General features: G+C 45.8%; 1 protein-coding gene across 2 annotated transcripts in view; it reads left to right on the top strand.

The window, feature by feature from the left end:
- LOC117888214 (sodium/glucose cotransporter 1-like) overlaps positions 1-21,759 on the top strand; it is a 71,695-nt gene that overhangs the window by 38,561 nt on the left and 11,375 nt on the right. For both annotated transcript variants that reach the window (XM_034791446.1, XM_034791447.1), the window contains exons 4-12: positions 1,942-2,001; positions 2,349-2,453; positions 10,268-10,373; positions 10,587-10,667; positions 11,632-11,852; positions 12,833-12,968; positions 13,776-13,883; positions 15,951-16,101; positions 16,754-16,922. In XM_034791446.1, coding sequence (XP_034647337.1) covers positions 1,942-2,001; positions 2,349-2,453; positions 10,268-10,373; positions 10,587-10,667; positions 11,632-11,852; positions 12,833-12,968; positions 13,776-13,883; positions 15,951-16,101; positions 16,754-16,922 — 1,137 coding nt within the window. The remainder of the gene's footprint in view (positions 1-1,941; positions 2,002-2,348; positions 2,454-10,267; positions 10,374-10,586; positions 10,668-11,631; positions 11,853-12,832; positions 12,969-13,775; positions 13,884-15,950; positions 16,102-16,753; positions 16,923-21,759) is intronic.

The raw sequence follows: 21,759 nt of genomic DNA, 5'->3' as shown, positions 1-21,759 counted from the left end.
GTTTACCTGGTGCTCCAGGAAGATCTGGTCATGAGAGAACTTTAATGAGCCAAGAGCCTTGGGATCTAGCTCTTTCCCTTGGATCCTCAGCCTCTGGAATAATAGTGGCCATGCCCCTGGCTGTTGCACTTCACAAAGGAGTTTATGCAACACCACAAAAGATCTTGGAGGTTTGGTGTTTCCCTGTAATCTGGTCTGAATCATCAAGGGAAGCATGTGGCCCTTAGGTTTATTTAGAATAGAAGTGTGCGGGGTATGAAATGAGCCCCATAGAGATTGCAACTTCTTTGTGCATGGGGGGAGTAGACGCTCGCTTAGAGACACGCACACGTTGGAATCAGTTAGTTTAAACTCTCGCTTTTTTTTATTTTCTGATGATGCTGAAACAAATCCAGGCTCCACACTAAGGTTACTTGGAACTTCATGACATCTAAAGGGATAGAACCGGGATCCTCTTTCAGGATCCTCTGCCATGTGAGCTAAAGAGCTCTCCATTAGTTGGTAGCAGTATGCAGCCTAAGACACACAGTTGAGAGGTTTTGATTAAGTCAAGTAGAGGACAGTGATGTACATGTTCACGCACGCACACAGAAGCCAGCTAGTTCGCTCATTACAATACGAACAACACAATGGAACTGATAAACCTGCTAATATACATGGAAAAATGCTGCTTTGGGATCCACGCTGATTCTGTTAGCAAGAGAGAGAACTGGACCCGATTCTGCTCTCACTTATACTGCCTTTGTGTCAGTGTCATTCCATTGATTTCAGTGGGGTTACTCTTGATGTACATGGATGGAAGTGAGAGCAGCATGGTGCCCAGTATCTCTGGCATGTCCTATGCTTGATCTATGAGCAGAACTTCAGAGAGGTGATAAAGAACTAGCGTGTGGATGAGAGATCTAGAGTGCAGTTCTGAGAGCAGAATTTAGCTCTATATTTGTTTTAATGTGCACAAGTCTGCATAAAACAAATCGCTAACCTTTAAGTAAGAAAAATGAATGTACAATCTACAATAAAATATCTGATGCACAGAATATACAGTATGTAGTATAGCAGAGCTACCATACTTTACAGTATATAGTCCCAAATATGAGAGTATTAATTGTCTTATAATGTATAAGAGCAGCTTATAACTACTCCCACTGCAGAAGGCAGGTCAGTGGGCTAGTCTGGTGGGTGACATGGGTATGGAAGTAAGCTCTGCTGTCAACACCTTGGAGAAGCAGAGCTAGTCACAAGTGAGACTTGTTCAGAACACACTTGGATTTGTTAGTGGAATGTTTCCTGGTGCCGGGGGCTGCCTGGAGACTGGATGAAAGGGCTAGTAAAGGGGGCTGAGGTGGCATCCCTAGACTTCCTTAACATTTCCCAGTGGTAGCAATGGTGAATCTGCCAACACAGAGAGGTTTCTGGGGGCTTCTGTTGTTTAAAACACCATGTTGTCTAGATCTGCTCTGGGCACGACTAATGAAACAGTGGTTTAAGCACCTGTGCCCAGGGTACACTAATGCTCTGGTAGTTGCTACTACTAGTGGAGCTGCAGTGGGACAGTGCAACCAAAGGAAATGTTAAGAGCAGTGTTAGACACACGACAAACATATTTCTCCTCGGACAGACATGGGAAAATGCTGAAGCAATGTTCTCTTTGATACTTCAATAAGTCTGCTGCAGTGAGGGGCTCTTCCTCAGGTGCTTCTATTGGACACCTGGGGTGAAATCCGAGTTCCAGTCAAGTCAAAGACAAAACTACCATTGACTTCAGTAAGGCCGGGACTTCACCCCTGGAGTTCCAACTGTAAAATGCCAGACAAATAGAAAGAATGAGGCCGGGGTGCCTGCACTGGCCACTGTTTTACTCACTGCAGCCAGATACGTGGCCTTGGAAAGTGCTGGTGACAGGACCAGAGGCTAATTCAGCTGTTCTTTCCTTGGTTACAGGCCCTGATAATTGTATTTGCTCTTGGCTGGTTGTTTGTACCCATCTACATCAGGGCTGGGGTAAGTACAAACACTAAGTTATTCCTTTTATTGTTCCCAGTTTTAATCTTTCTTTTTCAGACTGTTGTGTTTGTGGGTCTAGCATCATCACAAAACCATTCTCAGTGGGAGTAGAGACCTGAATGTGACAGGGACTCGATACAAGTTGTTTCTTTCTGTATTTAAACAAGGAGGTCTCTGTGGCTTTGAGATCCTGACATGAGGAGCATTTGACAGTGTCTTTCTGTGCTTCTTGGAGGCCATCTACATTTCTAGTACATTCATCAGTGTAGTATCTGGACGGAAGAGCCTCTGCCCCCTATGGTAGTTGTCTTTTGCTCATAGTGTGAATTCTTCTCCCTCTGCAGGTGGTGACGATGCCAGAGTATCTCAAGAAGCGCTTTGGTGGCCGACGGATTCAGATGTATCTGTCAGTCCTTTCTCTGCTCCTCTATATTTTCACCAAGATCTCGGTGAGTTAAGCTTTTCTAGTTCCTCTATTCTAAGTGAAGTTCCTATCTGTATTATTATTTTATGCTCACATAAAATCTCTCTACATGTGTAGTTCACTTCTCTCATTTGTTGCCTGGACTCTAGGTAGGTAAAAATCTGTTTCCATGTTGTCACTCTTCCATCTAGCAGTGCTGACCATCCAAATCAGCTCTACAGCTCTGTGTGTGTGTCTGTGCCTGTTGGCTTGTACAAGGGACTCTTTCTCTAGATGGTGGTTATGATTTAGCTTTCTTTTTCCGGGATTTTGTTTCCATGTGTGCTCCCCTCTGGAACAGGTCAGGCTGGCTGGAGCTTTGTACTATATACTGTATGCGCCATCTCAGGCGTCAGTGTCAGAAACTGAAGAGAAGGTCCCAAACTATCAGAATTTTAGTACCCGGTTCTCTGCCTTTGTCCCCCAAGGGCAACAATTGCTGCTGCTTACCCAGGAACATTCACCCACGCCATTTTCAGCATTTTGTTTTAGAGCCTTCTTTCTAAAGTCCCCCATTCTGACTCCTGGGCCAAATTCTCCTGCCCCAGAGTATGAGTAACTCTCTTTGGCTCTAGTGGGAGAAAAGGGGCCTTGGGCTTTCAAGGAATAGGTTTTTGTTCCCACTTTCCCACACATCCTTCCATCCGTATTCTCAGCTGAACTTGCAACCTGTTTGTACTAATGAAGCCAAAGTGAGAAAAGAGAGGAAGGCAGGTGGGGAAAAGAGAGATGGGGTTAGAAAGTAAAGGAGTTGGAAAGTGCAAGGAGAGGAAGGGAAGGAAGAGGAAAGAGCTTGTCTGTGGATTAGTTTGAGCTATGAAATGTGGCTATCAAGGACATTGCAGTGGCGAAGGACGTTGTGATTTTCTGCCTCCTTTTGAAATCGTGTTTCCAGCCAAGTCCACAGGTCAGGCAGACCTGGCTCTGTTGTTTTCCTGCAGTTGCCATGGAAGGTTACTCTTTGCTCTCTGCATAGGAGCTGAGTGATAATAGTCCAATGTAACCTAAAAGAGCTGGCCTTCTGCTCTCATTCTCACACTCTTACAATAATTGATTCTTACCAAGGTTACAAATTAAATAGGCTGGGTCTGTGGCAAACCCCCAAGTTGGCTTTTTGGCGTTTTCATTTCTGTAGCATTTATTTCTGTGAGGAGCTGGCAACATAACTGTTGTGTTTTATATGTAGCTGTAATTGGAAATGTTGCATCCATTTAATTGGGCCTGGTTTTGTGAGCACATAGGTCTAGGGCTCCAAGCATCTCTTGCCTATGAAGCTGTTGGCTTTATTTTGTAAAGCTTTATGGGACTTATGTTAAGAGAAGATGATAAAGAATTACTAGTAGGTAGATTATTATATTGCTTATAGATAAGGCTAAGTTTTTGTCACGGATATTTTTAGTAAAAGTCATGGACAGATCACGGGCAATAAACAAAAATTCACGGCAGCCCGTGACCTGTCCCTGACTTTCACTAAAAATATCCCTGACAAAAGGGGTAGGCGGGTTCAGCACCCACTGTTGCTGGGGCTTCCGGGTCCCCCACCTCTGCGGTAGGCGGGCGCTCAGGGGTCTCCCTGCCTGTGGGGCTGGGCTGCTGCAGGGTCCCCTCGCCCCCCAGGGCAAATGGGAACTGCAGGGTCCCCCAGCCAGTGGCCATGGCTGGGCAGTTGCAGGGGGTTCCTGCCCACCTCCACTGGGCAGCTACAGGGTCCCGCCACCGCTGGGCACCTGCAGGCCCCCCCCGCCACGGCTGGGGTGCAGCAGGGTCCGCCAGCTGTCCAGCCAGCAGGCAACGGGGGCTCCCCGCAGCTGTCCAGCTGTGGCAGGGGGACCCTGCAGTTGCTCAGCCATGGCAGGCAGCAGGGACGCTCTGCAGCTGCTCAGCTGACGCATCTGGGCATCTGCAGGGTCCCTGCACCAGGGCGGGGGCTGGGAGCTGGGGGGGAGGGGCATGCTGGGAACTCCAGCCCTGGGGCAGAAAATGTCACGGAGGTCAATGGAAGTCACGGATTCCATGACTTCCGTGATCTCCGTGACATAATCGTAGCCTTACATAGAGTGAAAATATGGTTGTGTGTGACCTAGTTTCATAACCTATTTTTAAAGTTGTTTTTTAGTCCTGTGATTCTCTAACGAAGTTGTAACTGAAATGAAAAGAAAGGGCTTATACAATGGAAATGTACGAGGAGCCATGATTCACATTGTGATATTAACATATGATTGGACAATGTATAAGACATTCCAAACCACAAAGGACAAAATGAAATGACTGGTTAAAAACATGTTGTTAAGCAGGTTAAAACTGAAATGTAGGGTCTGATGGAATATGACATTTGTCTTTGATTGGATAATCATAGTTACAAAACTAAACACTGTGAAGAAAGAACCAAGAAGAAATAACAGATAGAATTGTAAAATAAATTGGACCAGTGGCGCTGACAGACACTGGACCCTGGATTAGTGAGTTTCCTCTCTGTATTGTGCTGATTAATCCTAGATGTTTAATCTTTGATTAATAAACCAACTGATCTTATTATTTGATGTCTCATTTAATTAATGATCAAACACAAGCCATTATTACAATTTGGAACCCCAGATATTGCACATCAGTTGTTGTATCAGTTTGGGCCAGTTAAGGCAGGGTTGTGGCCTAATTATCCTGAGGTCCCTTCCAACCCTGATATTCTATGATTCTATGAAAGCAGTAGCAGTGCAGAAATTTTAACTCTAACTGCTCACAGGCCTAAGTGCATTTTGAAACACACTCAGGATGCCTGTCAGCAGGGCACCTTCTGGGGGCAGGAGATTAATTAATTAATAAGATATAATACATTACTGATAACGAAACACCAAAACTGCGACACCTCACAACACTGAAGCATAAAGAAAGAAATATCAGCTGACAGGTCACTACTTCTTTATAAAGGACTGCATATTTCAGAACATGGGGGTGGTTCACTTGCGTTAGATACAAATTATGTAGCTGACCCCTGGATTTATGTGTGTGAGAGAGATTTCCAGACTGAAATGGACTGGAAAGGTAAAGATTAAGACATAAAAGTTACAGCCATGGACTATCTACTGATGGCATGTATGGCTCAGTTGTAAAGTTTAGAAGATGAGGGAACAGAATAAGAAATTGAAACATCAGATGGAAAAGCAACCTTAATATGTCCCTAGTTCATACCTTGGAAAAGCCTAAAAAAGAAGTGCAAACATGAGAGGGAGGAGGTGAGGGAGAGAAAAGAGAGAAGCAGGGGTTACTGTGGCAGGCAGAGGACCTTAAAAGTGCCTACAGAGTGGTTGAAGAACAGCTCACCACAGCATATCAAGGCACTCTGGTTGATCCTAATAAGTGTAGGCCAGAACAAGAGGGTCCACAAGAATAGCTTTGGGTATTAAGAGGGCAAATGGCAGCAGCTAGTCTTGGGGGTTACCCCTCTGAACCTCCTTATCTGGGTCTGCCTGAGAAGGATGACTGGGAAGTTTATTACCAGGAATGTGATTTGGAATGTGATGGCTGGCTCAGGGTTACACAACTTTTGGGAAAGCCCTAAGTTAGCGTTGTTTGTGGCAGCTGGTGGAGGTAAGAAAAAGAAGGAACAGAAAACAGGTTCTCCGGGAGGAAGGCTAATATCAGGGCTGCTACCTGCTACCACCAGAAGACCTGGAAGAGCAGGGTCTTGTCAGGGGAATTTGGGTACCAGTCCAGAGGAAAGCTTAGATGAGAAGGAAAGTTCAGATGGAGAAGGAAATACAACTAATGTCCCCTGACCAATATAGAAGCATTAATCTTTGTAGACCAGTTTATTGGAATATGAACGCAGTTGATTTCATCATTCTGCTTGCTAGGAGGGTTAAAATAACAGACAGGGTTGTATCATTTTAATCAGGGAGATTTTAATTAATGTGTTACAAATGACTGTTGATAAAGATGCTTAGAATGCTCTCCCCAAAGTCTATAGATTAGGGAGAATGGTGTTTAACAACACTGTGAATATTCTCCAGCCGGGACTAATTGGAATAACACCCGTAACAATATTAATCAGTCTCTGGGAGAGCATCCCATGAACTACCATGAATGGTTATCCTCTGTATGGGAATTAAATAGGGTGGTTCATAATTGGCAGACCGACACCCTGTATGCAAATCTTTTAATTAATAATTCCGTTTTGGGAATTTAGAATTTGGGGGAGTTGGTAGCTTCCAAGGGGGCTGGCTTTTGATGAAGTTCTCAGTTTAATGATCAAAGCACATCAGGGCATTGTGGCTGCCAAGGCTGAAGCTGAAATAAAGTGCAAGGTCACTATGACACGCAGTGCAGTTCATATTTGTATCTCCGCAGTATCACTTTTACATGTGATTGTTGGGGTTTTGCCCAATGTGTAATATTCTATGTTCCATAGTTTCTCTGCTGCAGAGGTTCCCTTCCTTTTTTGGGCACAGTTCCTCCCCTGTGTGATGCACTAGCAATGGGCTCCCCTTTTTCCATGTTCCCTTGCAGAATTTGCTGCCGTCTCTCCTTTTTCTTGCTCATTTTCTGCCTCTTTTCTCTTTTGTTTCTGTTTTGTGTATTTTTTGTTGTCATCCCCCCCATCTTGTTTTGTGGCTCTGTTCCACTGCTCCCTAGGAAACTCCAGGCTGTCAGAGTTGACTCCATGGGGCTCCCATAACCAAGATGAATTCTGCAGTAGCAGAATAGAGAAGCTTAAATCAGTCAGCTGCTGCATGAGCCTACAGCGCTGTGTGAGCTGTTGCCATGGTAGCTTTCAGGTAGCTGAAAATGGCTGGCTCTGGCTTTTTTGCCGCGCCAGGCAAAAAAGTCTCCCCACGCCCCCCGGCGGGGAGCGCGACAGGGGAGGGCGCCGAGCCCGGCCGGGGTCCCACTCTCCCCGACCAGCCGGAGCGCTGGGAGGAGGGCGGTGAGCCCGACCACGGGCGCGCTCTCCCCGACTGGCCGGAGCGCCGGGGGGAGGGCGGCGAGCCCGGTCGCAGCCCCGCTCTCCCCGGCCGGCCGGAGTGCCGGGGGGAGGGCGGCGAGCCCAGTCGCGGCCCCGCTCTCCCCGGCCGGATCGCCGCCCCCCTCCAGATGCCGCCCCAAGCACGTGCTTGGTAGGCTGGTGCCTGGAGCCGGCCCTGGCTGAAAATCACTAGTGCTTCTTCCATTGCTGTCACCAGTGGAGCTGTACCCATGGTAGAAATGGTGGGCAATTTTAAGAAAATCATCTAGGCAAGGCATTGGTGACCAGTAACTGATTAAATTAAGATTAGGTATCTTTGGAAACAAGTACCTGGATGCTCCCCCATAATCTGAAGGAATTAAAAACCTTCTGAATGCATTACAAGTGTTCCTTGGAATTCTTTAGCTGTAATGGTAGTTGTAAAAGGACACTCTTATCATTAATAGTTTTGCCATGTGCTTCCTGAATGATATGTGAATAGCTCTGGAGTGATTTTTTTGCATGGAGAAGGTTTAGTACATTCAGAGATATGATAACGTTTTAATTGTATCCATAACAAGGAAACATTAGCAGTAAATAATGTAACTGCGAGGCAGAAGAGGTGAACTCGGAAGGTGATTCAGTAAATCCAAGGAGTTCACGTATTGCTCAGGATGTTAAATAATTAACTATGTTTCCTTGCGGGATCGTTTTATGACCAGTAATATTTGTGGCCATGCAAACTAAGATAATACTAAAAATAAATGAACCTCAAGCTTTGGGGCATAAACTGATCAGCTGTGAGGGTCAGGAATGAATCCTCTCCCATAAAAAGCAGCATAGGTTCACAGTTAGCCTGTGGGATTAAGCTTTATGAATTCCTGCATCTTAACCCAGCCCCAGCCTCCATGGCTGCAGATGGCAAAGGCAGAGGCGGAATTTGTTGGTGGGACCGTGCATGTGTTTCACACCCTGTGTGGTGCACAGCTCAGCTGCACACAGGGTCGGCTCTGGCTTTTTCGCCGCCGCAGGCAAAAAAGGCTCCCACCGCCCCCCGCCCTCCGGCGGGGAGCGCAGCAGTGGAGGGCGCCGAGCCCAGCCGGGGCCCCCCTCTCCCCGACCGGCCAGAGCGCCAGGAGGAGGGCGGAGAGCCCGGCCACAGCCCCGCTCTCCCCAGCCAGCCGGAGCGCCGGGAGGAGGGCGGAGAGCCCGGCCAGGGCCCCGCTCTCCCCGACCGGCTGGAGCGCCGGGAGGAGGGCGGAGATCCTGGCAGGGCCCTGCTTTCCCTGGCCGGCCGGAGCGCAGTGTGGAGGGTGGCGAGCCAGGTCATGGCCCTGCTCTCGGGCCGGAGCGCCGCTCCTCTCCAGGTGCCGCCCCAAGCACATGCTTGGTAGGCTGGTGCCTGGAGCCGGATTTGGCTCCACAATGGCTCTGCATGTGAGCATGCAGTGGCTGGTGGTGGGAGCAGGGCTGGAGGATCTGCAGTTGCACAGGTCTCCTCCTTGTCCTGTAGGCAGGAGGGGTGAAGGGGGGGTTGAGGTGGTGACAGTCTCAAGGAGAAGTTTCCTCAGTGGCCTGGGGGAGAGGTTTTCTTCCTCCAGCATCTGCCCAGCTACTCAGGCTGAGTGCTGTGGAATGGATTTGCCCCTGAATATTTTTGTTTTAGTTTCCCTGTTTGTAAAATGCAGAGGATGATACTCAGTTGCCAGGCTGACTGGGGAGTCATGAGGATATGTTACTTACTGACTGTAAAGCACTTTAAAGGTAATGTGTGCTAAGTAGTGTTGTTATGTACAGCATGGCACAGTTAGCCAGATGCATGACTTATATCACCGCTCTCCTTGTGGCAGAATACCTGACTAGATGGCACTCCCTGTGTTCCTTGAATAAATGTTTGCCCTAAAATCTAGTAGAGCTGAGGACTAAGCAGCCCTCTTAAGCCTTGTCTGCCCTGGGATTTTAGGATCAGATTTTCAAAAGCACCTAAGTGATTTAGGAGCACAAATTCAATGACATGACTTTCAATGGCACATCTGCTCCTAAGGCATGTAGGCACTTTGGAAAATCCACCCCCCCTCCCCTTAGCACTGGTGCAGCATGCTGCACTGTTGCAAACCCCTAATAGAGATATGAATTACACTGATGAGTCATGAATTTGTTGGGAATTGGTTACCCTGATTTCAAATTATGTCTACTTTAGGGGTTTGCATTGGTGCAGATGTGTTGGTAACTAAAATCCCAGGCCGTATTCACAAAGTTGCAAAATCCATGTCATTACAAGACCTAATTGTTTCTCCAGCTGACCAGTTGAATGCTAATTACTTTGACAGATATTCATGGAATTTGGGTAAAATAAGGTGTCATCTTTGATTCGTGTTTGTCCTCGACTAGGCAGACCAGTCATACCAAGCATCTGTGTTGCACTGTAAAGGTGAGGCTCGAAGAATAGCGTTGACATAAATAAAGACAAAAGAGTTATTAAACAAAACTCTTCCTGGATATAATGCAAAGGTTATCAAAAGACTTGGATGGTCTGGGATTTAAGAACTTTGTTGAACTGTTTTCGCATACATAAAGTCATAGGCCTGAAGAGGTGGGTAGCCAGATTTGGCTAGGATGGATCACTGACAGATTTCTGGAAACCATTGTAAAAACTGCAGAAACAAAGAAGTGAACTTCAAAAATCCACTGACAGTTAAAATAAAGCAGGTCTGGGCAACCAAGGAGACAAGATCTGTCTTTATTTTGCATGTGCTTTTATTCTTTTTTGCAGTGCAGTGCTTGGGGGAATGGGGGGAAAGAGATGATATCAATAGAGATGATATCTTAAGCATTCCCTAAATGGTCTTTCCTTTTATTAGGCAGATATGTTCTCTGGAGCTATATTTATCCAAATGGCCATGGGGCTAAATCTTTATTTGGCAATAATCATACTGCTGGCTGTTACTGGTCTTTACACGATCACAGGTGAGTTTGTGGAACAGATAGCTAAATTAAAAACAAGTTAAAAGGGGATCCAGAAAGATGAAAAGGGGAGTGGGGTGTAAGTGGGAAGAAATGAGAGCACGAAAGGGGAGAGGTGTATGTGCATGAGAGAGAGAAGGGGACAAGGAGAGGTGATTCCCACTAAGGCATTAGCAGAGGGGCTCACACATTTTTCTGGCCTTTCTTTGCCTTTAGGTGGCCTTGCTGCTGTGATTTACACAGACACTTTACAGACCATCATCATGCTGGTGGGATCCTTTATTCTCACAGGATTTGGTAAGTAAATCTGATGAACGAGAGCTGGAATGATCAGCTACAGCCCCCAGTGTCCTGTGGAAGTGGATCCAGCACTGTGGAGTCCTGACAGGTTAACAGCTGAGGCGCTCCAATTGCTTCATGTATTTGCTGGGGAAAAGGGGAGAGCCGCATTGCTAAGCCCTCCTGTCATCCTGACCATTGCTCCTTCAACACATGCGGGAATATTAAAGTAGGACCAAGGTTCTGAGCTTGTGGTCCATGGACGTCTGGTGCTAAGTGGGAAGCCGGTTGGACATACAGTATGGCTGTGCCTTGTTTCCAGCTGCTAAATTGCATGATGAAAGCTCAAATACATTAAATATTTATGCAAGTTCTGTAGTTACCATAGGGATGACATTGAGAGTGGCAGAGGAGGTGGGCCATGTGATTGTGAATAAGAGGTTGGGTATCCACAAGATCACTAAAATGCAGTCCACCTGTGAAACAAAACCCTGTATTTAGGGGTCAGCCTACATAATTAATCAAGAGGAAGTAGTAAAGGCAGGGAGCCCTGTGAGGCTGTAATTTCCTGTCCCTTACATTGTAGTTTCTTACTGCTTGGTCTTCCTCTTCGTAAGCTTTTCAGTTAAATGAAGTTGTCCCCCTACTTCACAATAAACATTTTGGATTGACTTCATCTGGTGGACTCTGCCTCTGGTCCTCACCTGGGTCAGGCAGCCTGGAGATATTATACCTACATTATACTTTCTGGCCAGGTGTAAGCAGGCATCTGGGGCATGGGAAGGACAGTGGAGTATAAAGGAATCTTTAGAAGGAAAGTCACTGTGGCTCCTTGCTTTTGCGAGTGTTCATAGCACATATTTTGATGTCTTCTGACAATGTTGATATCTGTTGGGCAGGTTTGTCACACTGATAGCATGGAGTTTTCTCCTGGGACTCTTCCATTCCATCAGGAATTTCAAGCATCTTTGTTGTTTTTCAGCATTTGCCAAAGTAGGAGGATATGAGGCCTTTATGGAGAAATATATGAATGCAATTCCAGGAAACACCTCATATGGAAACGTTAACATTGACCCAAAATGCTACACCCCTCGGGCAGATTCTTTCCACATCTTCCGAGACCCAATCACTGGAGACCTGCCATGGCCGGGGCTTACCTTTGGCTTGAGCATCCTTGCTTTGTGGTACTGGTGCACAGATCAGGTAGTGTAAAGGCAACAACTGGAAATTCAGAGCATTCTAAAATCTGCAGTGTAGTTGGACTGATCTCTCTCCCTCCCCACCCCCCATGCCTTTATCTCCTTAGGGCAAGGTGATTTTTCTCTGTAGCTTTTAAATGCTCAGCCCTTTCTATGTTAAGTCAGTGGGGTGTGTGTATTCCTTTATTACCCTTTGCATGCCATGCTGAGCAGATGCCTTGTGTGTGATACTTTGCTCCCTTTCTTGTGACCTGTTAAATGAACATTGAGGATCTAGTTTTCAAATGTGGGCATCTTAATAGGACATCGACATAAATATAATGACCTTTATCAATTTGGGTATAGACCTGGCTTCCCATCCAGCTGTACTAGATGTATCTTGTATGTGTGCTGCTGGAATCTCCTTGCATAAAAAATGCTGGGCCGATGGTCTGTGTATGTCAGTCCCGCCGTGCCAGGCTGGGGGCTGTCCATCTCTTTCCTTTTTCCTTTCCTTTTTCCTTTCCTTTCCTTTCCTTCTCCATAGGTCAACAGTCCTTCCAGTTTCCAAAAATTATCAAACTGGTATGTTTCAGAAGGAGAATGTACTATTGTAATGGTGCAGTATTGCATACCATGTATTCTTCCAGCCCCCAGCTGGTGATCAGATTGAAAGCCTTTATAATTTGTATCCTAGCTAGTGTAACTGTGTCTGCTGTTCTTATTCATTTAAACGTCTAATCCCTTTTGAATCTTCCTAAGCTACTTGGTTCAATAATATCCAGTGGCAGGGAGTCTCTCAGGTTAAATGTACACTGGACAAAAGTGTTTCCTTTTATCCATTTAGACTTGTTCTAAGGCCTTCAAGTGCCCTTTTGTTTTTCTAATTATGGGAAAGGGCAAATTGGAACACAGTTTAAAGAGTCTCATTGGTGCCTTGGTGTGCCCGGCATCGTGTGTGGGTGACAAAGCTGGAGTCATTCACATCTACTGTCTCATTGACAGGTTATTGTTCAGCGATGTCTCTCAGCCAAGAACATGTCCCATGTGAAGGCCGGCTGTGTCATGTGTGGGTACCTGAAGCTGCTGCCCATGTTTGTGATGGTGATGCCTGGGATGATCAGTCGAATTCTGTACACAGGTAAGACCTAGTACTGTAGCCCCCTCATTCTCTTCTCACTCCTCTTCCAGCCCCACTCAGTTTTCTCTTCACTGTTCCTCCCCTCCACTCCTTCAGCTCCTCTCCTCACTCAGACCCCCAAAAGACATGCACACACCAGCTGCTCCCACAAAATAAGAAGCTACTGCTCTTTCTTCGTCCGCTGCTCAGGGCTCCACTGTCCCTGGTGCAGAACAGGAGTCGCAGAGTCTGTCTCTTTCCTGCCCTCTTTGTTGGTAGCATTCCTGCTCTACCTGAGCGGGTGAGAAACCCTCCTGTCTGTGACTGACAGACTTCACAGGGCAGAGGGAGGGGTGCCTGGATCCCAGAGAGGAGTGTTCCCAGCTCATGGAAATGCCTGTGATTTGCATGCTGCCTGAGCTCAGTGTGAGCACAGTACCAGTTGGTTTTTTCCCTCTCCACTGAGCTGTGTGTACAACAACAGAGGAGAGCAGGTGGTCTGAGCAGGGAGGGCCTTTCAGAGCACACACTTACTTTGCCCTGGCCCCTGAGCCCCGATTTTGTAATCCTCACATTATTCAGTCCCGACTTCCTGTGCAATTCTGCGGATGCAGTTTTGGTGGCTTGACCTCAGCACCGTCACTATTCCCCAGCTAGGAAAGAAGTGATGCAGGAATGGAATTCCTTCCCACAGCTCCAGAGCCAAGGGGATATCAGGCAAATAAATCCAGTGGTTTAGCATGGAGATGGGTTTGGGAAGTTCTCTTGATTTTTGGGTAACTTGCTGCTATGACCCCAGGTAACCCTGTCTTGTTATCTTTTTCTCAGATATGGTGGCTTGTGTCGTGCCCTCAGAATGTGAGAAATACTGTGGCACCAAAGTTGGCTGTTCAAACGTTGCTTATCCAAAAATGGTGGTGGACCTTATGCCGAATGGTAAGATGCTGGTTGTGATAGTGTTTTTGTGGGAAAGACATGGATGACAGATTAATAGAAGTTGGGTGTTGTGGGGGAGAGATTCCCAGAGCTGGAATTCGGCTACCAGAACTAGGGGCCTGCATTCTCATTTAGTCGATTTTACATCATTAAAGTACTACACCACTTCCTTGAGTTATCAGGGCTCAGCTATTGTAGGCCCTAGATCTTTCCAATATACACAGTATATTCCTATACATGCCATGCATTATGTCATAGATGCCAGATGGTTACAGACTAGCCGTGACAATCTTGCTTATTTGCAAACCTGAGCCAATAAGACGCTGCTGGCGTTGGCCTTGTGAGGGGGTAAATCTGGCCTACAGTTACCGGCTACTAAGAAGCTGCCTCTGCCAGGATCTCTGGGGATGTACTTGCAGTTCCTCTGCTAACCTCACTGGGCTGGGAAGAGAAAGTACAGCCCTCCTGGTGCACAGCCATTGGTACATGAAAAGGCCTATTCAATTTTGCAGAACAATGCACCTCTGGAGGGAGATAGGCATACATACAAGGAAAAACAAGAAACTTCTGCAGACAAGTATAGGCCTTCATGTTATGCCTGTGGTTTGCAAATGGACCACTAAGAAGGGATGGGTTTGTGCAGACTTAGGAGGGCTGCTTCTCAGCTGTCTGAATTAGGATAAGCTACTTGAGGGAGGCTGCTTGTGCAGGACTCAGCCTGAGGTCTGTTTTCCTCACTTCTCACTGGCAACAGTCTCTCACTGTAGAAAAGTCGCATCATTCCTGGAAGAGGAGCTGGGAGAGCCAAGCCCCATACACATGGGGCCTCTGCTTTACCGGGGCCTCTGAGTTTGGCAGATTTTAGAAGGGTACAGCAGGGAACATTTGAGAACTCAGTGCATGCTGAGAAGACTGCCCCTCCCTGGGAAGAGACTGCTAGACAGTGCTGCAGCTGGGTTTGGCCTCAGACCGTTAAGGAGAAGGGTTACAAGAGAAGTGAGCTGGAGAAGTAGCCTGCTAGACGCAGGGATGTGAGCACAGAAGGCAAAGGGAAAGATGGCCAGGGAAACATGAGAGTGGGAAGGTCTGTACAGAGAAGGGACAGACAGTTGCCCTGACAAAAGATAGCACCTCAAGTTAAATTCAATAAAAGGCAGCAGGGCTTTGTGAAGGGTGGAGGATATGTAACGCCAAGATGAAAAGCGTGGCTTTCAATGAGATCCAAAGCAGCTTAGACCTATAAACTGAAGCAGCAGCTGTCACCCATCAGCAGCTCAGTGGGAACCTGCCATTTCTCTCCGATAGGAGGAAATGATCATCCATTGCATCCGAGCCTCGTTTGTGAGCTAGGGTCAAAAAGGTCGAGTGGTCACAAGGGGCCACTGACTTTAAGATCTAAATCTAGAATAAATTTTTAAAGTTTACCCTGATGTAACTGCAAGCTGAGTTTAGATCAGGGACTGAGAATTGAGATCACTGACATTTCCCTATTAGGTAGACCTCTGATTATCAATGGCTGGGTTTCTTACCGCTTCTCTTGATTGGTTTTGCTATGCCCTTGTGGAGTCCTCTCCTGTAATGCTGGTATCTTCCCTTGAGTATCATAATGCTGTTCGATCATGTACCCTCTAGGGGCAATTCCTGGGCAGTGTTCTTTCTCTCCCACTGTTAGCCACCTATTTATAAACATCAATCTGGACTCCCAGAGTCCAATCAGGCAGTATAAACGACAAGAGTGTACATTTCTGGGAGTGTCTCTTACCCCTGACATTGCAAACAAGGATCTCCTATCCGAGTAAATACACACAGGCATTATCCATCTCCTAACAGCCCAGCCTGGGTATGATGTGGTATTGTAAATGTTGTGCTTCCTGACCTAAAAGGCACCATTACCTTCCATCTGCAGTAGGGTACCATGAAGTTGTCATAAGCTGGGCATGCTTCATTTACTAACAGATAGCTGGGTTGGGGGAGGTCAGACCATGCAGTCAAAGAGATGTCACTTATGGGAGCTTTCCCAGTGACTGACCCTCCCCAGCTCAGGTGGTGTCTCTCTCTGTGTTTCAGGTTTGCGAGGTCTGATGTTGTCAGTCATGTTGGCCTCTCTCATGAGCTCCCTGACTTCCATTTTTAATAGTGCTAGCACTCTGTTCACCATGGACATCTACACCAAAATACGATCCCGGGCAACTGAGAGAGAGCTCATGCTGGCTGGAAGGTAAGTGGTACTGCGCTCCTTCCCAGCATTAGGAACCTAATGAAATATTGGAGCCATCACAGACTGCACCCTTCCAAGTTCATCTTTAAGTGCCTTGATGAACAACCTTTCACTGAATGCATATGATGCAGCAGTGACCTCTTGTGGCTTGACTGCTTAATCTCATGTGTCTTTCTCGATATTCAATGGGGTAGTTTCCAGGCCATGTTTCTTATTTAAAGATTAATCTGAGGTGTCTATTCCCTACAGATATTCCAGGGGATCTATTTAAATTTCATTCCAAGATGACAGTTAGACAAAGCTACAGCATCAGTAATATTCACTAGCTATGCGCTGATTTCTCTTTTATTCATCTCTCTCTGCTGTTTTATTGATTGCTGTGTTTATTTGTGACTTATTGATTTATTGTTTGGGAGCAGAGTTCTCATTTTGAGTTGACTGAGAGCTGATGGATCGGGTGAGATTTCATTGCCGGTTGGTCTTTTTCCCCAGTGCTGATGGTTGATTACTGTTATTTTTGCTCCTGTTTTAATGCTGGTTGAATAACACAATGACTTGTTAAATTGTTGATTGGTTCATTGTGATTTCTGTATTTCTGATTGATGTTTATAAATAGGTGGCTAACAGATTTTTTTATTGGCTGTATTTGCAGGTTATTTATTTTAGCTTTAATTGGTATCAGCATTGCTTGGATTCCTGTGGTGCAGTCAGCTCAGAGCGGGCAGCTCTTTGATTATATACAGTCTATCACCAGCTACCTGGGGCCACCCATTGCTGCTGTCTTCCTGCTTGCTATCTTCTGTAAGAGGGTCAATGAGGAGGTGAGTACAGGCTAGGAGAAGAGCTCTGTGTGCGCAGAAGTTCACAAAAGACATTCATCTGTGCACTGGGACAACTGCCCTTTCTTAGTTTCAATGCATTTGATTCTCATTTTCTTTGAGGCTATTCCTGCTACAGGCCAGTGCCTGAGGTTCCAAAGCAGAATGCTTGAGGGGCTCTTAGCTCAGTTGAGGAATCCTCATACTCCCCTTCCACCACATACATGTAAATGTGCATGGACTTCATTGGACTTTATTGGCTCCTAGACAACTGTGAAGCTGGAACCACCTACTGTTTCACTGTGACTTGTGCTGAAGGGATGATTTCTGGGAAATAGTGCTTTAATGCAACCTTCTAGGTTCTCCGTGGGTTCTGTAGGCTTCAACAAGGAAGGGGAAAGTCCTGTGGTTAAGCTGCTGGACTGGAACTCACGAGATCTGGGTTCTATTCCCAGCTGTGCCACAGACTCCCTGTGAGAACTTAGGCAGGTCACTGCCGGCTTGAATTTCAGAGGTGCTGAGCACTCAGAACAACTCCCTCAGAAGTCAGTGGGAACTGTGCGCTCAGCACCTCTGAAAATCACTCCAATAATAGCTCTGTAGCTCGATTTCCCCACTTGTAATGCTGAGGATAATACTTGCCTGTGGTCCCCATGAGGATAAATTCATTCATGTTGGTGAGATGCACAGATGTGATGGTGAGGAAAGCCAATAGATAAACAATATAACACTGTTTCCAGGTGGGATTGGCGCTTTCTAGTTACTTTGACTCCTTTCTAACACTACTCTTTCTCTGGACATTGGTGAATATACTACTAGTGCTTAGATACTTCCTAATCAGGGATGTTCCATTTCTAGTCACTGCTTGGTGAACCTCATGGTTAATGGCTCGGATCCTGAAGTCCTTATTCAGGGAAGTCTTCCACTGATTTCAGTTGGAATTTTGCCTGAGTAAGAGTGGATTAAGAACTAGTAAGACTCTCAGCATTTGGTCAAAAGCTCAGTCTTAATTAGAATAAATACTGGGAACAAATAAAAGTCACAGAGATTTGAAGCACTGCCTGGATCATGGACCAATATTTATTTAGTATCCAAGATTAGACTTTTCTGAAAAGTTCTTATTTTGATGATAAATTGAGGTTCTCATCTTGTCTTATTCCAATACTTTTTTGTGATATTTGTTTTCTGACCATTTAATAATAAATTTGTTCTAACTAGAAAGTTTCCAGCAGGATTTATAATTCTGTACCACTGTCATTAGTTGTATCCTTTTTAGCATATAGGCCAAATTTACTGCTGGTGTAAGTGGGTGCAATTGCATTAAAGTCAATAGGGCTGCACCTGTTTACTTCAGAAGTGAATTTGGCTCTGTATATTTTGTTTATATTTACGATATTCAGAATAGAGAGCGACAGACAGAGTAAACACGTGGATAAGGAAGGACAGTGCTCTGAAGGTTCAAAGGTTTTGGTTCAGATACTAGGTACTCATCTGACATTCTCCAGACTTCAAAAACAGCTTGTATGTGAGCTGTGTTGTAGGGGCAGGGGATTTTACTCTCTTCATAGTTATTAAAGTCAGAAAGGACCTTTTATGATTATCTTGTCTGCATAACACCGGCCAAAAAATATCACCCAAAACCTGGGGCAGGGTATAGTTATCAATCTTATTGGCATATGTCAAGATGGGAGAAGATGGTTATTTATCTGTATTGTAACTGTTGTTCTTCAAAATGTGGGTGTATATATATTGCACTCAGGTGTGCACGTGCCCATTGCCCCAAAGCTGGAGAACTTTGCCTAGCAGTACTCACAGGGGTGGTGCTGCCCCAATCCCCCCTCAATTTCTTCACACTGGATGTCAAGAGTAGAAACTTTGATGTAGAGGGGACAGAAGGTGGGTCATGCAATATGCATTTCCCTCCTCCCATCTTGAAGAACAAGTTACAATATAGGTAAGTAACTATATTTTCTTCTTCAAATGGTTGTAGATGTGTATTCCACTCATGTGACTCACAAGCTGTACTCATAGGAGGTTGGACTTGGAATATACTTAACGATGATTGCAGGACTGCCCTCCTGAAGTTTTATCTGATGTAGATGGAGTGGTAATTGCATAACGCTTGGTAAAAGTATGTACAGAAGACCAGGTAGCAGCCTTGCAAATCTCCAATATTGAACCATCACCGATCAGTGCTATTGACATCACTTGGGCCCTCGTCGAATGAACCCGCAGTCTTTGTGCTATCTCATATGCAGATGGAATGCAAGAAGTCATCCCTGGAAACTATGTGCCCAGAAATCGCCTGTTCCTTCATTCAAAGTGCATAGGAGATAAACAGATAAAGCAATGCCCGAAGAGGCTTAGTACAGTCGAGGTAGAATGCCAACCATTGCCTCGTATCCAACAACTGAAGGCACTGTTTATCTGTGTTGGAGTGTGGTTTAGGAAAACATCAGTAAATAAACCGGTTTCAGAGTTACAGCCGTGTTAGTCTGTATCCGCAAAAAGAAGAACTTCTGAAGTGGGCTGTAGTCCACGAAAGCTTATGCTCTAATAAATCTGTTAGTCTCTAAGGTGCCACAAGTACTCCTGTTCTTCTTTTTGAGTAAATAAACCATTTGGTTAAGATTAAACTACGAAACCACTTTCTAGAACATTTTTGGATGCGGCCATAAAGCTACTTTGTCATTGAAAAACTGTATGTACTGGGGCTCTGCCATTAAGGTCTGCAGCTTGCATACTCTTGTAGATCTCATATCTATAGGGAAGGCTGTCTTTTCATACGGAGGGACAGAGAACAGAGATTTCAATCAACCCCCATAAGGACAGCCAGGACACTATGAAGGTCCCACAAGGGAACTGGCTTTTTCACAGGCAGGTGGAGATGAATGATTCCCATTTGAAATCTCACCACCATGGGGTTTTGAGAAAACTGACTTTACTTGGATGGGTGAATGAAATGCCAAAATTTCTCCCAAGTGAACCCTTAATGAGCTGAGGAAGAGACCAGGATACTGAAGGTGTAATAGGTACTCCAAAATGCCCTGAATACCAACCAGCATTGGCTGAATTCCCCGAGCAAGTGCCCAAACTGAAAAATGTTTACTAAGGCGACTTATTTGGTTGAGTGGAGAGGGCTTCCTGCTGTGAAGCAACACCTGATGAACAGCTTTTGAACATCATTCCTCCTCCTCCTTCTCTAGCCATGGTAGCATCCACACTGTGAGATGCAGAATATGAAGTGCTGTATGCAAAACTCGACCTAGTGCTGAGTCTGTAGGTTGGGATGAAGAGATATGGGAGGCCAAACTGATAGACTGAGAAGGTTGGAGAACCAACATTGCCTTGGCCAGGCTGGAGCAATGAGAATCAGTTTGGCATGGTTCAATTTCAACTTGAGAATGTACTGTGGGGGTGATTGGGATCAGAGAGAAGGCATACATTAGAGCTGATCCACGATTGATATGGAAAGCGTCAGTTAAGGAGCTTGGACCAAGATCTGCTCAAGAGCAAAATGAATGTCACTTCTGGTTGTCTTGGCAAACTGGTCAACAGTTGGGAATGCCCCATTCCATAGAGATGGACCTCAGTACAAGACTTCAGAGACCACTCATGATTTTGGGAGAAATTCCTGCTGAGGTGATCTGCCAAGTGATTCTGAGCCCCAGGTAAGTGAGTGGCTGTAGGAATGATGCTCTCCGAGATGCAGAACTGTCAATACTTTATTGCCTCCTGACACAGCAAGTTGGAGTGAGCTCTACCCTGCTTGTTCTCATAATATATTGCAGTGTTATTGTTAAGCACATGAACCGCTGTACTACTGGTGTGATCCTGGAAGGTTCAGTGGCATTGTTAATGGCCTGAAGCTCAAAGACATTGATGTGGAGGGAAACTTCTTGTTCTGAGCACAAGCTCTGAATTTTCAACGCTCTTAGATGTGTTCTCCAACCTATTGATGATGGCATTGGTGACTATAGTCCTGGTCAGTGGAGGACATGCAAAGGGAACATCCTGGCATATGTTGCTCAGAACTGCTATAGGGAGTCCAGGGTCTCCAGAGGCACTTAGACAAGACTGTCCAACAATTGACAGCTTTACATTTGAAGAAGGCAAAAGCAGTCTCGCATGCTGGTCTACGAAAGTGCATGCAGCCATATGATGTATATGATTCAGCCATATGATGGAATCCCTAAAAGCGCTTTAGTAGTCCTGCTTAGTCTTATGAGACCTCTTCCTTGGAGGATCTGAGGAAGGAGAACAGTTTCTATTAGGAGAAGCACCAAATCTTGAGCCAGGAGTCACATTTCATGTCTGCTCTGAAAGAGAACATGGAGCTATATGGTTTGAAGAAGTCCCTAGTGCTGAGGGCCTCACGGCCTACTTTGAGAGGTGTTGTTTCCAATGCAAGTTCCTCGCTAACCTGAGTCCTCCTCTTAAAGGACTTGCATATAGAACACCACTTATTATTGTGCCCTTTTCCTAGGCACAACAAACACCGTGGGTGAGGTTCACTGTTGGGGATAGCAACCCCATACAATAGCCAATGTTTAAATCATGGTAAGAGCATCACCCAGTGCAACAAACTAGCTATCTTAACTATTTTAACTAAACCTAAGGGTACTACTAGACTACACTAAGAAAAAAACGGTTACTTACCATCTCGTAACTGCTGTTCTTCGAGATGTGTTGCTCATGTCCATTCCAATAGGCGTGTGCATGCACCACATGCACAATTGTCAGAAGGTTTTACCCTAGCGGTACCCGGCGGGTCGTCTGTGGAGTCCCCTGGAGTGGTGCCTTCATGGCAGTGTATATAGGCCCCTGCTGATCCGCCGCC

The sequence above is a fragment of the Trachemys scripta genome, chromosome 15 (genome assembly GCF_013100865.1).
Source record: "Trachemys scripta elegans isolate TJP31775 chromosome 15, CAS_Tse_1.0, whole genome shotgun sequence".
Classification (NCBI taxonomy): Eukaryota; Metazoa; Chordata; order Testudines; family Emydidae; genus Trachemys; species Trachemys scripta.
This window is presented reverse-complemented; position numbering and strand designations above follow the sequence as displayed.